Source organism: Heterodontus francisci, chromosome 11 (genome assembly GCF_036365525.1).
Source record: "Heterodontus francisci isolate sHetFra1 chromosome 11, sHetFra1.hap1, whole genome shotgun sequence".
Lineage (NCBI taxonomy): Eukaryota > Metazoa > Chordata > Chondrichthyes > Heterodontiformes > Heterodontidae > Heterodontus > Heterodontus francisci.
Genome location: NC_090381.1, coordinates 33,495,626 through 33,513,896, shown reverse-complemented (window position 1 = coordinate 33,513,896; position 18,271 = coordinate 33,495,626). Strand labels below are relative to the sequence as shown.

At 42.0% G+C, this 18,271-nt stretch overlaps 1 protein-coding gene across 2 annotated transcripts in view; it reads left to right on the top strand.

The window, feature by feature from the left end:
• The first annotated feature begins 256 nt into the window (after positions 1 to 256).
• The window catches only part of LOC137375188 (protein mab-21-like 4), a 49,918-nt gene continuing 31,903 nt past the window's right edge, over positions 257 to 18,271 (top strand). For both annotated transcript variants that reach the window (XM_068041960.1, XM_068041959.1), the window contains exons 1-4: positions 257 to 812; positions 10,749 to 10,971; positions 12,348 to 12,501; positions 14,130 to 14,495. In XM_068041960.1, the coding sequence (XP_067898061.1) occupies positions 299 to 812; positions 10,749 to 10,971; positions 12,348 to 12,501; positions 14,130 to 14,495 (1,257 nt within the window). In that variant the 5' untranslated portion in view covers positions 257 to 298. The remainder of the gene's footprint in view (positions 813 to 10,748; positions 10,972 to 12,347; positions 12,502 to 14,129; positions 14,496 to 18,271) is intronic.

Genomic DNA, 18,271 nt, shown 5'->3' with positions numbered 1-18,271 from the left:
AAGAGACACACAAAAGAGACTTTAATCCCATTAGTCTGGCCTCTTTCAGAGGTGAAAGGTCAGTGTTTTCCTTCCGCTGGTTGCATCTCCTTCTTGTTTCTTTTTTCCATCAATCAACTCCTGCTCTTCTCTGATAAATTGACTGGACCTCATTTACAGGTATTACAGTATTCTAGTTGAGCTGTGACACTCCCAAACCCCTCCCAGAGCTATAAGAAAGCCTTCATGTTTCACTTTACACACTCACACAGTCAGCAAGAGGCACAAGACTGCAGGAATTCTTAAGAGCACTGTCAGCATGTGGTTGTCAAACAGGGACAGAGTGGGCTGGTACCAGAGATATTTGTCAGGGATAAAAGCCCACCAGGACATGAAGATCATTGAAATACAGAAATGTGAAGACATTCTCTTCACGATTCTTGACAGGGTCCAGCAGCAGGACTACAGGTTCCAGGTGGACTATTCTAGGGAGCATGCCTGCTTTGACTATATTCTCAGGACAGAGTTTGACGAGTTGGACATGGAGGTGCCTCTGTGGTTCAATGATTTGTCCTTGAGGACTGAAGAGAGCTGTGACACCCCCTATACTGTGGATGGAATCTATCATCAAACCCCTCCAAGAAAGGGGACAGTTTACTTGGCCGTTCCTAAGGAAGGTGGAAGCAGATGGTCTGAAAGTGACATATTCCACCCACTTCCTGAGTCATCCCAGTGCAGTGGGCACCTTGTCCCTGGCAGAGTTATAAATGTTCTGAAGGAGCTTCTCAAAGGAGCCATTGTTTACTGTGAGGTGAACTTCTTTATTAACCCAGGTAAGCAGCAGGTGTTACAGCCTGTCTCACCCTCTTTAAGTAAATACTTGGCAGTAACACTATAAACTCAATGGGTGAATACATAGCCCGGAGTAACACAGAGCCATACCAATGAGTAAGGACCCAGGATTCAGCGTAATACAGACCACTGATCCACCTAGAGGTCAGATAGTTATATATAAAGGGGCAATGGGCACCACCATTGTAATACAGAACACTGAACTACCCAGGAGTCAGGTAATATATGGGGTAATGGCCAGTGTAATACAGGGCACTGAATTACCCAGGGTCAGATCATGTGTGTGGGGGGTAATGGACACTTTAATGTAATACAGAGCGCTGAACTCCCAGGAGTCAGGTAATATATGGGGTAATGGCCAGTGTAATACAGGGCACTGAATTACCCAGGGTCAGATCATGTGTGTGGGGGGTAATGGACACTTTAATGTAATACAGAGCGCTGAACTCCCAGGAGTCAGGTAATATATGGGGTAATGGCCAGTGTAATACAGGGCACTGAATTACCCAGGGTCAGATCATGTGTGTGGGGGGTAATGGACACTTTAATGTAATACAGAGCGCTGAACTCCCAAGGGTCAGATATTGTATATAGAGGGTAATGAATACTATCAGTGTAATATAGAGCACTGATCCACTCTGGGTCAGGTCTTGTATATAAAGAGTAATGCATGCCTCCCAATGAATTATGAAATGCTGATGTATTTATGATGAACCCCCTAAGTGTGTAGGTATCTTGTATAACAGAGAACCATTTATTGTCCTCTGTCTTTCCTTTATTTCATTTGTGTTATCCTTCTCCACAGCCTGATTTCAAGTATGTTGAAAGTTAGTTGATCTTAGGTGTTCCACCTTCACTTCTATTCGTTATTATTCATACAGACCAATACATGACACGATGGGCTGTGGCCTCTTTCTGTGCCTTAAACGTTCTATGATTCTATTCTCTGAAACTGTAACGCCTCTGCCTTGATGCAATTAAGCTACATAACTGCAGGGTATCTTCCGTTAACTCACCTTTACAAAATCTACATTGAGTTCCTGTAAGGGTTGCTCCTTATTTCTTCTCTTATTTGCTCTGGAAACCAAACCACAGCTGTGGCTGTCAGCAGTTACAAGGGTAAATAGGAACTAAATACTGCTTGTTACACCACAGCCTTCTCAATGTACCTGATAATTACTACTTTAGGAATGCCTAAATGCAGTTGGCCCTCTGCTTTGAGAGGCATTAATCTTCAACTCTTGAACTCCCTACCTAGCAGCATTGTGGGTGTACCTTGACCACACGGAATGTAGTGATTCAAAAAGGTGTCTCACCAACACCTTCTCAAGGGCAATTAGGGATAGGCAATAAATGCCCTTGCCAATGACACCCACATCCCATGAACAAACAAAAATTAGTCTATTTTTCTAATAGGGCATTAAGAAGGGATTGCCATTTAAATAGATCCAGGCTGGTTTGAGAACCAGTAGGCCCATCCTGTCAGCGCTGTCTCTTCAGTATAGCGATCCAGAACTAATCCCACTGCCCTGTACTGTTCCTGTAGCCCTGTACTTTCCTCTGCTCCAATATTCTCTTAAACTGTATCTGCCTCAAAAACTCCATATGCTAAATCATCCCGTGCTTGAGCAACCCAATGAGTAAAAAATCTTCTCCTGTCCTCTCCTCACCCTCAGTAACAATTTTAAATTGACAACTCCTTACCACCAACTCTAATTCACCCAATGAAAACCATTTATAATTGAAAAAATATCTACTAAATCTCCTCTTAGTCATTTGTGCTCTAATGCCAGTATCTCAAGTCTCTCCTTGCCACTATAATTTACCATCTTTGGCCATTCTGGTGAATTTACTCTGTACACTCTCTATGACATTAATATCTTTATCATAATGGAGTACTCAGTACACTAATTATGATCAAACCATTGCCTTATACTATAAAAGCAAAATACTGCAGATGCTGGAAATCTGAAATAAAAACAGAAAGTGCTGGAAATACTCAGTAGGTCTAGCAGCATCTGTGGAGAGAGAAGCAGAGTTAACGTTTGTCTTTCCTTTGTGCTCTATACCCCTACTTATAAAACTCCAAATGCTACAGGCCTCTAATACTTTATTAACCTGTACTCACACTTTAAGAAAATTATGTATTTGAAACCCTAGATCCCTTTGTTCTTTGTATACTCTCATTGCTTGTTATTCCACAGAAAATACATGCCCCTTCCAATAATCTGTCTAGGTCTTCCTCACTGTTTGCCAAATGTACTTTTATGCTGTCACAAATTTTGATAATGTGCTTCTTATGCTCAAGTGTAATTTAACCCAGCATTAACCTCTAGGGCACATTACTTCCAACACCTCTCGAATCTGAACAACACCCATTTTTTTCCCTCTCCATCAATCAATTTACTATTCATGCTGCTTTAATCTTATGCCATACAAGTGAATTTTGGTAACAATAACAACTTGCATTTATGTAGCATCTTTAGCATATTAAAACATCCCTGAACACTTCACAGGAGCGTTATCAACCAAATTAGATACCAAGCCACATAAAGGTATATTAGGCAGGTGACCAATAACTTAATCAAAGAGGTAGGTTTTAAGCAGTGCCTTAAAAGAGTAGAGAGGTAGGGAGGCAGAGAGGTTTAAGGAGCGAATTCCAGACCTTCGGATCTAAACAGCTGAAGGGCACGGCCGCCAGTGGTGGAGTTAATAAAATCAGCAATGTGCAAGAGCCCAGAATTGGAGGAGCAGAGATCTTGGGGGTGGTGGGGCTGGAGGAGGGTACAGAGATAGGGAGGGACGAGACCGTGGAGAGATTTGAAAACAAGGCTGAGGATTTTTAAATCGCAGCATTGCTGATTGGGAGCCAGTGTTGGTCAAGCTTCATGTGAGATGTCTTTTCAACTTACCTCTGAAAATAAAAGCAACATGCATTTATTGGTTTTGGAATACAGTCACTGCTCAATCAGGTCAATCATATTTGCATGGTTGCTATGACCATATAACAGAAAAGCTGTATCATAGTGTTAGCAGGAATGAAAAATTATAGTTATCAAGTAAAACTAAAAGAACTGGGCTTTTTCACCAGAACAGAAAAAATTAAAGATATCTAATAGAGGTTTTCAAAACGATGAAAAAATTTTAAGAGGGTAAATAGAATTCTTCCATTGATCGGCAAATAGGTAAAGATTGCTGAGTATTTCCAGCAGTTTTTGTTTTTATTAAAGATTGCTTCCATTGGTTGGCAAGTGAATATTAAGCAGGCATAGCTTTAGCATTATTATCAAAAGAATGAAGAGAAAAGTTGAAAGAAATTTTTCACACAGTGCTTTATCAGAATGCAGAATGCTTTATAAGAAGTGGGTATCTGAGGCAAAGGTTATAACATCATTGAAAAGGGAATTGGGCCAGTATTTGCAAAGAGGGAATTTTAAAAAGATATAGTTAGTTAGAGATACAGCACTGAAACAGGCCCTTCGGCCCACCGAGTCTGTGCTGACCATCAACCACCCATTTATACTAATCCTACACTAATTCCATATTCCTACCACATCCCCACCTGTCACTATATTTCCCTACCACCTACCTATACTAGGGACAATTTATAATGGCCAATTTACCTATCAACCTGCAAGTCTTTGGCATGTGGGAGGAAACCCACACAGATACAGGGAGAACTTGCAAACTCCACACAAGCAGTACCCAGAATTGAACCCAGGTTGCTGGAGCTGTGAGGCTGCAGTGCTAACCACTGCGCCACTGTGGGGAAATATGATTATAGAAGGCAGCTGGCACAAGGGACTGAATATAAGTTTGTGTTATAAGTTCTGTGATGTCATAATTCATGAACACAGTGATCTCCAAACTGATCCACTTGGTTGATGTGTTGATTTGTTTCAATTTTGTTTGATAATTTTGAAGTAATTTGAAAAAAAACTTGTTGAAGGAAAATTCTCTGCCCTGGTAGCAGCTACCTAAACCACTTCCCCGACCCCCAAAGTTACTATTTAGTTTCCTCTTCATTGGATTGCCCAAACTGGTTCAGCAGGACAATTTACAGTGAAACTTTGTAAAACTGGTTTAGCTGCCGGAAGCTGATGTCACAGCACTAGGAGTTGAGAGTTATGTTTTGTTTAACATTCTGATAGCTCAGCTCTCACCTGACTGGAGTGTACATCACACCTAAAACAAATAACTCAAAAAACTGAATTGCTTTCAACCAATTGGAGAACAGCTCATTTGCATGTCGTTCAATGACCATACAAAGCTGAATAATTCAATTTGAATAATGAAGCTCAATGTAAGTTTGAGGAACAGCACTAACTACCAGGCACTTTACAGCCTTCACAACTTTCGGTTTTAACATCTGCTCACATATTCCTGAAGACGTTCTGCAACCTTTTACAACTCCTCTGGGCCCATGTTTTGCTTCCATGTTTGTTCCATTATCACCCATTTTGTCATTTAACCTCTTACCATCCACCCTCTCACTGACCTTTGCTTTTTGCTCTTTCCCTGCCCCCACCACCACTGTTCCCTGGCTCTACACTTGCTTAAAAACTGTTCATATCTAGTGTCTTCTTAATTCTGTCTCTCGCTCTCTCCACAAATGTGACCTGACCTGTTGAGCATTTCCAGCATTTTTTGTTTTTATTTCATAATTCAGTTTGAGACTGATTAATTCTTCCCATGACTAATTCAGCTTCTGACGACTATCCCAGTTTCGGATTGTGACTAACTGTGATGAAGGAGAGGAATCTGAGTTGTGCTTTAATTATACGATAGTCTCCCTTCTTTTCATTCTGACAAAACACAGGAATTGAAAGTCTCCTCCTTTCAGTCAAAAGAACCAGATTTCAAGCACAGGAATTATGCTGTGTTTCGGGTGTTGACTTGGAAGTGAGTCAGTGTGGTAGTAACTTGTTTGTAAATACCAACACACCCGCACCACCCCAAGACCCCACCTCAAATAGAGAGAATTATACCAGGTCTGGAATCTAGGTCCTGAAATTGCACTACCAGAGCAGGTGGAGCACACCGGGAGCGGAAGATTGGGAATGTTATTGTTGTGCCTGCCTTAAATTTTGTGTTGAGAGGCACAAGAGTCCTGTATTGCTGCTTGGGGACAACATAATTTCAACATGTATTAGGGCCATTCCCTGGCAAATGTCTGAGGCTAAACCAAACTGTTCACAATCTTGGTGACATATTTGACTGCGAGATGAGCTTCCGACCACATATCCATGCCATCACTAAGACCACCAATTTCCACCTCCATAACATCACCTGACTTTGCTCCTGCCTCAGCTCATCTGCCGCTGAAACTCTCATCCATGCCGTTGTTATCTTGTTATGACCAAGGCGGGAGTAATGCACTGTTAATTCAATCCCACTACTCCACAGGTCACAGCATATTAGTAAAGATTCTCACCTACCAAAAAATAGCCAAATTAAACACTTTATTTATTCCCCAGAATAAAGCACACCAAACCAAGTTTCTTTAAATAACAACAAAATTAACTATTTATTAATAAACTAAATCTTAAACAATAATCGTAAACCAATATATATGAAAAGATTTTATAACTTCTTATTCTTCCTAACCCTCATGCGCACACACACATACATTCAAAAACCAACAGTTAACAGTTTTAAAAGGATGTTTGGAATTACAACTGTTTCTTAGGAATAATAAAATGATTGGTTGTCATGGTCTGGTAGAATATTTCTGGATTGGTGAGGTGTCCCAGAGTCGAATAGTCGGATGTCACTCGAAATCTCTCCAGGCGAGATTGAGTAGGTAGTCTGTAATGGGTAGGTGTTCAAGGCAATTCATCTGCAGCAGGAAACATGAATCGGTCTTGAGGCAGGGATTCTTCAGAGACCGGAGGCAATTGTAATCTGTGACTTCCGAAACACAAGACTTCCTCTCTCCAAAGCAGTGCTTCTCCACAGAGTATAGCAACCCCTCTTTTCCTGGGTCTTTCCCTCTCTTTAAGCAGGTCAAAACCACACCTTAAGTGTAGAATTTCTTTCTAAGAGATGCAAGGCTTCTTTTACAGACAGTGGTAACACTTTCTGGTCTTCCTTTCTTTCCAGGCCAGGCAAAGCAAAGATTTCAAAGCCTGCACCTTGTAGAGTTCACTGGTCTCTTTTAATCTTAAAATGAAACTAAAACTTTCAACAGTCAAGTCACAAGACAGCCATAAATCTTCCTGGTTGCTTGGAAACAGGTCTTGCAGTCTGTACACTTCAAACATCAAGTGTCAGCATTCAGTGTTCACAGAAAATCCTTTCGCCCAGGTTTCAAAAACACACAGAATTCTTAGTTTTCAACAAACAAAACAAAACTCTTGTGACAATCTCTAGACTTCCAATGCACTCCTGTCTGGCCTTCCATATTCTACCCTCTGTAAACTTGAAGTCATCCAAAACTCTGCTGCCCATGTCCTTACTTGTATCAAGCCCCATTCACCTATCGACCCTGTGCTCATTGGCTTACATTAGCACTCAGTCAAGCAATGCCTCAATTTTAAAATTCTTATCCTTGTTTTCAAATCCCTTCATGGTCTCGCCTCTCCTTATTTCTGGAATCTCCTCCAGTCCCACTACGCTCTGAGATATCTGCGCTTCTCTAATTCCAGCCTCTTGACCATCCCTGATTTTAATTGCTCCACCATTGGTGGCCATGCCTTCAACTGCCTTGGTCCTAAGTTCTGGAATTCACTCCCTAAATCTCTCCGCCTCTCTATCTCTCTTTCCTCCTTTCTGATGGTCATTAAAACCTACCACTTTGACCAAGCTTTTGGTCCTAATATTATCTTACGTGGCTCGATGTCACACTTTGCTTTATAATGCTCCTGTGATGTGTCTTGGAACGATTTATGATGTTAATTGTGCTATACAAGTACAAGTTGTTGTTGTGATTTTCAGCAACGAAGATGGTAAACCTATAATTGCCTCTTGAACATGCCCCATTTTAATTGCTCCACCATTGGTGGCCGTGCCTTCAGCTGCCAAGGCCCTAAGCACTGGGATTTCCTCCCTAAACCTCTCAAATTCTCTCTTTCAGCCTGTATGATGCTCCTTAAAACCTACCTCTTTGACCGAACTTTTGGCCATCTGCCCTAATATTACCTCATGGGGCTCAGTGTGTAATTTTGCTTTATAACACTCCTGTGAAGCACCTTGGGATATTTTATTACTTTAAAGGTGCTATATAAATATAAATTGTCATTCTTGTTGTTGCTGGGGTGGCTCCAAGCTTCTTCCAAACTTGTACTGTTCTGTGCAATCAGTGAGCAATGTTGGCATGTGAAGTGTGCTGGTTTGTTTTGTGTGGACTCCTTCTGTGTTTCCAAAGCCTTGAGGGTTGATTTTAACTCTCGGCAGAAGTTGTGCGGGTAGGTATGGATGGAAAACCATCCATTCCCCCTCATAGGCTCCATTTGTCACCTGTATGAACCCGGTGGCAAGCAGATTTCGGGTGACAGGAGCACTGGTGGGGTCCTAAAGGAACTGTCACGGCAATCAGGTGTGTGGAGGGGAGGGCAATTGGGAGTGTATTGTGGTTGGAAGAAGAAGGGCAGTGGAGGCCCCTGATTTAACTATGTGGCCCGGAGGAACACTCTTGCTCACCCGAGCCTACAACGAAACAACAAAAAATAAAATTAACTCATTTTTCTGGCCATTTTCTTCTCCCACGTTCTCTTCCCACCCACATGCTTTGGATTAAAATTTCATTTGTGGGCTCGATGATGTCATTGAAACCCAATTTGCTTAGTTAAAGAAGGAATATAGGAACATTAGGAATAGAAGTAGGCCATTCAGCCCCTGAGTCTATTCTGTCATTCATTTAGATCATGGCTGACCAGTAATTCAGCCCCATTTACCCATCTTTGCTCCATATCCCTTGATATAGTGAGTAGCAATGAACGGTTGTTTTTAAGACTGTAGGAAGTTGTACAGTAGTGTGCCCCGGGTGTCGGTGCTAGGATCACTGTTTTTCTTGATCTATGTTAATGACCTAGATCAGGGTGTACAGGGCATTATCTCAAAATTTGCAGATGACGCAAAACTTGGAAGTATAATGAACTGTGGATAATTGATAGACTTCAAGAGGACATAGACAGGCTGGTGGAATGTGTGGACATGCGGCAGATGAAATTTAATGCAGAGAAGTGCGACATGATACATTTGGTATGAAAAATGAGGAAAGGCAATATAATCTAAAGGACGCAATTCTAAAGTGGGTGCAGGAATAGAAATCTGGGGGTATATATGCACAAATCATTGAAGGTGTCAGGGAAGGTTGAGAAATCGGTTAAAAAGGCATATGGGATCATGGGTTTTATAAATATAGGCATAGAGTACAAAAGCAAGGAAGTTATGATGAACCTTTGTACAACACAGGTTATGCCTCAGCTGGAATATTGTGTCCAATTCTGGCACCACACTTTAGGAAGGATGTAAAGGCTTTAGAGAGGGTGCAGAAAAGATTGACAAAATGTTTCCAGGGATAAGGGACTTCAGTTACGTGGATAGTTTGGAGAAGCTGGGGTTGTTCTACTTAGAAAAGCGAAGGTTGAGAGGGGATTTCATAGAGGTGTTCAAAATCATGAGCATTCAGACAGAGAACATAGAGAGAAACTGTTCCCATTTACAGAAGGATCGAGAACCGGAAGACACAGATCTGAAGTGATTGGCAAAAAGAACCAAAGGCAACACGAGGTAAAACCTTTTCATGCAGAGAGTGGTTAGGATCTAAAAGGCACTGCCTGAGAATGTGATGGAGGCAGATTCAATCGTGGCTTTCAAAAGGGAATTGGATAAGCACCTGAAGGGAAAGAATTTGCAGAGCTGCAGGGAAAGGGCAGGGGAGTGGAACTAGCTGAATTGCTCTTTCAGAGAGCTGATATGGGTTCGATGGGCCAAATGACCTCCTCTGTGCTGTAACCATTCGATATCCTTACCCAAGAGATATCCTTACCCAACAACAATCTATCCATCTCAGGCCTGAAAGCTCCAACTGTCATCCACAGCTTTTTGGGAAAGAGAATTCCAGATTTCAACAGCCCTTTGCCTGAAAAAGTGCTTCCTGATTTCACTCTTGAATGACTGAGCTCTAATTTTAAGATTATGTCCGCTCAGTCTTGATTCCCCAAAAAGAGGATATAGTTTCTCTGTATCTATCCAATCAAATCCTGCTAACATTTTTAATACCTCAATTAGATCACTCCTCAATCCTCTATATTATGACTCTGCTGCCTTCTTGGCAGCTGTCCCTCTTGCCTACTCGAAGGAGCAGGTTAAAATTGCAACCCATGGGAAGGCATTGAAATCGGTTTGTGGGGTGGGGAGTGGAGTAAGTCGCTCTAGCCAATGCAACTGCCTGTCGATCCAATGCCAATCAGTTGGCCAGGGTTAAATTGTGTACTTTAGAATTTCTATTTTCTGGCCAGGTAACTATGTGTGGAAAAGTGTTACAGACTGACTCATTCTCAGTGGTCAGGTAACTGGAAGTGGGAAAGGGTCATAGATCAGCTTATTCTCAGGAGTTAGGTACCTCTCTGCCTCTCTATCTCTCCCTCCTCCATTAAGCCACTCTTTAAAGTGCATCCAGTTGCTTTGTTCACCTTTACTGATATCTCCTAATATCTCCTTTTTGGCTCGGCTCAAATTTTGTTTGATTATGCTCCTGATGTAGGTTGTTGTAAATGTGAATGTAGAGGGATATGTGTCTGTGATTAACCTCTAACACTTGTATCCAGAAATAGGCGATCCTAATGAAGATGCTGCTTGATGTGAAGGGTCTTTGTTACAGTGACTCTACTTCAAGAAAGTGTTAACAAGTTTAATAAAATACCTTGCTTGGGTTTAATGTAATCTCTAAGGTACCTATCTTGTTCCCACAGGAGATGTGAATGCTTCTTTGTTAAATTTTGATGGTCCTCGGATAACACTGGTTCTAAGAAATATTACAAGACCCTTACGAGTTAACATCGTTCCAGTGGTTAGGAGAGCCACAGAGAAGTTTCTTGGGAATGGAAATCAGAATGAGAAGGTCTTTCCAGAGACAACTAAGCAGGCATTACCTGAGAACATTGACATCAGAAATGGAACTTACTACCAATGGAGGTAAATGTGGCTTCTTTCCTTATTATAATTGGGCTCCAGTGAATGATATGTCACGTTGAGTTTCATTAATTAGGATTTTGATTTTTGACTATGTTTTAGGGGATCAAATTCTGTGATTCTGACCCTGTTTCCGCGAACATACAAGTTCTTCCTTCCTTTGCCGCCATGATGCAAATAAAGCTCTGAAACTAGATTAGTGCTTATAGTTCAATTCCACCAATTCAGGCTCCTCAACACAATTTTAATTTGAAGTGAGGTGCCAGAGATGAGATGACGTAAATCAATGGCTTCAATAGTGAAAGCATAATGTATTTTGTCCTGTCCCCTGTCATCTCTGGGAAAACTCGGCCTTTGACCTTGTGTTTGACTTCACAAACAGGAAATTCAGTTTTGAACAGTTTATACCCTTTGGTTAGTTGCATCTATATAAGGAACACACTGTTTAAAGTCTTTATTAATTATATTGTTAGGATTAAATTAACAATTTGTGAGATGTCCAGAATCATTGGACAAAAGATCTCAAGGGGAGATGGAGAGAACATTTTCATTCAGAGAGTTGTCAGGATCTTGAATGCTCTATCTGAAGAGGTAGTGCAAACTGATTCCTTACATCATTTTAAAAGGGAGTTGGAGAGGTACTTGAGGATGAGGAATTTAGGGAGTTATGGGCACAAAGCGGGGTACGGTACTGACATGACAGGCCGTATGGCCTCCTTCTGTGCTGTACATTTCTATGATTTGATGATTCTAATCCAGATTGTGAAGTCTCCTTTACTGGCGAGGATCCAGGTTGGATGTCTTGGCATGGTTACCCTAGAAACAGACAAAATGCTAAATTTAGGATAATCTCAGAAGAGACCTGGTGGTCAGCCGAATCAATGTTGGCTGATGATCCATTACCATGGTATCAGTTTTGGGATCTATCATCAAGATGAGCAGTAGTTTTGGTGTTCACTGCGATGGTGAGCCGAAGTATCCAGTCACAATACAGATTGTAGCATCTTGCAAAAGTACCTTACAGGCTGAAGCACCATAAAGCCAAATTGGGGTACCCTGACAATAAGAGTCTGCCAACACACTATTCTCAAATGACCTAAAAGATCTGATCCTGATCACATTTTTACAGATTATAGACAACTTTCTACTGAATATTACGGTAGACTCAGTGACCACTTCATGACAGGTCTCCCATCATCATCTCCATAACCATTACAACTTCCACCACTATCACAGAGTGCACTACCTGGGTACTTGGGGAACACCAGTAGTCATTTATGTCAAACTCTACGACCTAGGACACTTCCTATCTCATGTCTACTTAAGAAAAATTAGGCTGCTTCCCTGAAGATGATCCATGTTGTTTGTTCCAAATCCAGATTTTGTTTTGAACGCCCAATGTGGAAATTACTCGAGAAAGCGGATGTTGATGGGGGCTATCATCTGGACAGCCTGTGCCTACTGGACAGGATTAAAACTGACCACTGGCTTCCTGAGGAACACAAGCGAGGCCTCACATTTAACCAGCTTAAGGTGAGTGAACAAATTTTATAAGAGCATTTTACGTGCATATGGGATCTTTTAAAGAGGGAGTGCCATAATCATTCAAGGCTTAAATCAAATGTGGACAAAATACAGAATTGCATCTTTAATCCCAAATGTTTCATAGGAGTTTGTTCATGTATAATTTGGGTGATCTGCCATTCCTTTGGATGGGCATATCTTAGCCATTAAGGGGACTGTATTGTGATTGGTTGCTTGGAGATCTGAATGTGTTGCATATATTTCATTTTATTTGGAGGATGTGGAACTCAGGCTGTCGGTGTACAGCTTCTCTCAGCTTGCATTGCTGCATTCTCTACTTCCCCCACTTACAGTGTAAATCCTTAGGCTGCATCACCTACCTCACATTGTTATTTCCCACCAAACCCTGTAACTGCACTCTGCTATTCCTGCATCACTGGATCCCAGTGAGAAGACTGGCAGAATTCTGACCTTGGAGGTTTGAGGACGCAACTGAATTTTTAATAATCCCTTCCTCCCTTTATAATCGTCTGATCAGCTAAATTCATGTCTCAGTCAGTCACTCAATTATGACAACAGTGCCAGATGAAATAACTTTGAACCATTCCATTCTATCCTCAGATGAGCAGGCTGGGAGAGGAGTTTAACAGGATCCTGACTCAGATAACGCATGCACACTCTAAACAGAGCCTCAAGTGCTGGAATCCAATGTTACTATATTTACTCAGGGTGATGTCCCAAGAATATACAGGGTTCTAACCATTTGAATTACTATACAGAGTGTGTAGCCAGCTAATACTAATCAGAGAGGCATGGTCAGGGACAACCAACTAACAAGGACAGAAATGTGATCGACTTGATGGATAGCCTGAGTATGTATACAGACTGTTAACTGAGCAAGCACTAGAGAATTCAGAAGGTTCACAGGGTTCCCAGAAAGAGTGTAATGACCCAGAGTACCAAATGGGCCAGAACATGTTGGTTCTATAGCCAGTCAGGCACCACAAGTTATAGTCTCAGTGGGTAAGCCTGTACCCATTGTTGGAAAGGCCTAGTGAGATGAATTGCATAGTCAATGTTCACCAGTTATCCACCAGCACCACCAATGAGAAAAGCTGCCAATCCCACTTGCTGTTGGTCCTGCGTCTAAATGTGGACCATCTAAACGAAGGAGAGAGAGAAAGAAAGAGATGCACTGCAGCAACTTGCCAAATCTTCTTCGAGGAAAGGGCAACAGGCGCATCGGAATAATATCACCTACCAGTTCCCCTCCATGTTACACACCATCCTGACTTGGATATATATCACTGTGTCTTCATTGCCCCTGGGTCAAAATCCTGGAACTCCCCACCTAGCAGCACTGTGGAAGTACCTTCACCACATAGACTGCAGGGATTCAAGAAGGCAGCTCACCACCACCTTTACAAGAGCAATTAGAGATGGGTAATAAATGTTGGCCTTGCCAGCGATGCCCACATCCCAAGCATGAGTCAAAAAAAATGTAATAGCTGAGCTTGCACAATTTTTGTAAAGCTATTTAAGTCCCATGCCTGACAATGCCCTATTTTGGGCTTAGGGAAAAACAACAATCCTAAGTAAATTTTTACAATTACCTGCTGTATTTTTGATTTGTCCAGATGGTGTTACTCTGGGCCATGAAGTTTTTTCCAGCTTCAGAAGACTGGATTGACCTGGAGTCATCTGTTTATCGGATATTAGTGGTGCTGCTCCGGTGTCTGACCCTCAGGAATCTCCCCAACTACTTCATGCACGAGATCAACCTTTTCCACGAGGATTTTCAGCCCCAGTTTGACTTCCAAACAATATACAAGAAGGTGGAAGAGTTCGCTGATAATCCCGAGAAATACCTACAGATACACGTGACCCACCTCCTACCCACCTATCGTCAGCGCATTGACAGTTATATGAAGATGCTTCTGCAGATCCAGGATGGTGAGGACCTTTACTGGAACACAGCCTATTTTGACATCATATTAAACAAGGTAAATTTCTGGGTCTTGTTTTAGAGGGGATTGAGGGGAGAATATGGGGGACTGACAAACTAATCAACATTCCTGCTTAATCAAAAATCTCTAGGTCAGAGAGAGAATGTGGTAGCTACAGAGTAAAGTTCCCATAAACATGCCCAGGCAGGTACATCATGGTTTAGATCAAGAGAAACTCTCCCTCCACATTGTCACATCAAACACTCTTGGCTGAGGTACAGTACAGATTAGATACAGAGTAAAGGTCTCTCTACACTGTTCCATCAAATACTCCCAGGGCAGGTACAGCACATGTTAGATACAGAGTAAAGGTCTCTCTACACTGTCCCATCAAACACTCCCAGGGCAGGTACAGCACAAGTTAGATATAGAGTAAAGGTCTCTCTGCACTATCCCATCAAACACTCCCAGGGAAGGTACAGCACAGGGTCAGTACAGAGGAGGGTAACCCCTATTCTAGCATTTTTCATTTTTTTCTTACTGAACATCCCTGGACCTACTTGAATGATGTTTCAATTCAGTGAGAATGCCAGTAAATGATACTGATCTTATTGCACTTCCTGATCTCACAAAAATCTCTTAAACAGAGAATTAACTGTTTCAAGACTGGTCTCCAATGGTCCCTTTAAGGACCTCTGGTTAGTTCACTCAATACTCAGTGCCACTGTGCTTAGTCTGCTCAGTGATATAAAAACAATGATATTGTGTCATTTGGAAAAGCTAGGAACTATAGAGGAGCAAAGAGATTTTGGAGTCCAAGTACACAATTCATTTAAATCTAGTAGGTAGAGGCAAAAAAGCAATCAAAAAGGCTAATGGAATGTTGGTACTTATCTCAAGGGGGCCTGAATTACAAAGAGGAAGAAGCTATCATTCAGTTGTATAGAGTATAGACCCCATCTGGAGTACTACATTCAGTTTAGGGCAGGAAGGATATGCTTGGCTTGTACTTCCTCGAGTATAGAAAATTGATGGGTGATCTGATTGAAGTGTTTATAATGTTAAAAGGGTTTGATAAAATAATTACAGAGAAACTATTTCTTCTGATGAGGGAATCAAGTCAAAGGGACATAATCTTAAAAATAGATTTAGGCCATTCAGGAAGAATGTCAGGAAGCACTTTTTCACACAAAGGGCAATAGAAATCTGGAAATCTCTCCCCAAAAGACTGGATGCTGGGACAATTGCAGCTTTCAAGACCGAGATCGATGGTATTTGTTAGGTAAGGGTATCAAGGGACATGGAGGGTAAAGCTGGGTAAATGAAATTGAGCTACAGATCAGCCATGATCTAATTGAATGATGGAGCAGGATCAAGGTGTTGATTGACCTACTCCTATGACCCTAAAATTAGACTCCTGTCTCCCTGGCAGCTCATTCCAAAGCGCTCTCAAAAATCATTTTGGGAAGGCCTCTGATTTTTAGTGTCAACCGGGCGGTAGGCAGGCAAAAGTTGCCCCTAAAAAGTAGAGAAACACATTAAAAGAAAATCGTGTGCATGACAGGCCAGTGGAGTGTGAAAAAGCCAGAAAAATGTGGAGTTTAGCTCAGGAACCATTCAGGCTTATTGGGAGATTAGCTTTGAGGTGCCGCTGGACAGGGCTTTGTTAAGAGTTCAATTCTTGTGACAGTTTGGTGCTAATGAGAACTCAGGTTTATGCTACATATGATTTTAAGTTAAGACAGTCAGACACAGAGAGGTGGCAGAAGATAGAGCCCTTGTGATGTGCATGGAGAGTGTATATTTGCGGCACCATGGGTCTCAGTGTAATCAGAGGCACTGAGTTTTGGAAAACTGAGCCTTTGGAGCAGACAATCCTGTGCTCGATCTGCAATTAGTTGCACTCCACAGCCTCAGCGAGGATAAGGGGTTTCTGGATTGTAGTCTCCAGAATGTGCTCACCCAAGAGGGAGTGTGAGACAGTTCAGGACAAAGAGATCATGGAAAAAGAGAGAGCTGGGTGGCCATCCTCAGAGCCACCAGAGAGAGACTGAACTTAAAATTGCTGGGACTCCCAAAGTTACTGAAACAGTCCAAAACATACATAGTGTGGGACAAGCATGAAGCAATGGAAACAGCGACTCAGACATTGTGACACTGTGGAGCAAGGGACAACTTAGAGGGGTAAAATGCAGGTAAGCTACAAGAATAGGACAGTAGTAGTACTGGGGAATGCTATAGTCACAGGTATTGACCACCTTTTTTGCAGTCATATTCTTTGATGAAGTAACACAGAGGGTTGATGAGGGTATTGCAGTTGATGTTGTGTATTTGGACATCTGAAAGACGTTATCAAAGTACCACTTAATAGACTTGTTAGGAAAATTAAAGCCCATCAGATTAAAGGGGCAGTAGATGCATATGAAATTGCCTAAGGGACAGAAAGCAGAGAGGAGTGGTGAATAAAAACAAGAAATGCTGGAAATACTCAGCGGGTCTGGCAGCATCTGTGGAGAGAGAAGCAGATTTAACATTTCAGGTCAGTGACCCTACATCAGAACTGACAAATATTAGAAATGTAAAAGGTTTTAAGTAAATAAAGCAGGGGTGGGCAAGAGATAACAAAAGAGAAGGTGTTGATAGGACAAGGTCACAGAGAATAACTGACCAGAAGATCATGGAGCAAAGGCGCACGGTATGTTAGTGGTGTGCTGAAAGACAAAGCGTTAGTGCAGAGAGGGTGTTAATTGACGGTGAAATGAACAGCCCTGGCTCCAAGCATAAATATTTTTTAAAAGTGGGTAGGCACAGTAGAAACAAACCAAACAAACTAAAATAAAATAAACAAATAAAAAAGAAAAAAGAAAAAATAACTAAAAATAAAAAGGGGGTCCCATCATGCTCTGAAATTATTGAACTCAATGTTCAGTCCTGCAGGCTGTAGTGTGCCTAATTGGTAAATGAGATGCTGTTCCTCAAGTTTGCTTTGATGTTCACTGGAACACTGCAGCAATCCCAGTACAGAGATGTGAGCGTGAGAGCAGGGGGGTGTGTTGAAATGGCCAGCAACTGGAAGCTTGGGGTCATGCTTTCGGATTGAACGGAGGTATTCCGCAAAGCGGTCACCCAGTCTGCGCTTGGTCTCCCCAGTGTAGAGGAGACCACATTGTGAGCAGTGAATACAGTATACTAAACTGAAAGGAGTACAAGTAAATCGCTGCTTCACCTGAAAGGAGTGTTTGGGGCCTTGGATAGTGAGAAGAGGTAAATGGGCAAGTATTACACCTCCTGCGATTGCAGGGGAAGGTGCCGTGGGAAGGGGACGAGGTGTTAGGGGTAATGGAGGAGCGGACCAGGGTGTCGCGGAGGGAACGATCCCTTCGGAATGCTGACAGGGGAAGGGAGGGGAAGAGGTGTTTGGTAGTGGCATCATGCTGGATGTGACGGAAATGGTGGAGGATGATCCTTTGGATGCGGAGGCTGGCGGAGTGGAAAGTGAGGACAAGGGGAACCCTGTCGCAGTAGTGGTGAATAGTTGTTTTTCAGATTAGAGGAATGTGTACAACAGTGTCTCACAGGGGTCAGTATATAGGGCATAATTTCAAAGTTTGCAGATGGCACAAAACTCAGAAATGTAGTAAACAGTGAAAAGAACAGTGACAGACTACAGGAGGGTATAGATTGGTAAAATCAGCAGACACATGGCACTTGAAATTTAATGCAAAAAGTGTAAAATGATTCATTTTTGTAGGAAGAATGAAGAGAGGCAATACAGTACAATTTTAAAGGGGTGCAGAAACAGAAGGACCTGGAAGTGTACAAACACAAAGTCA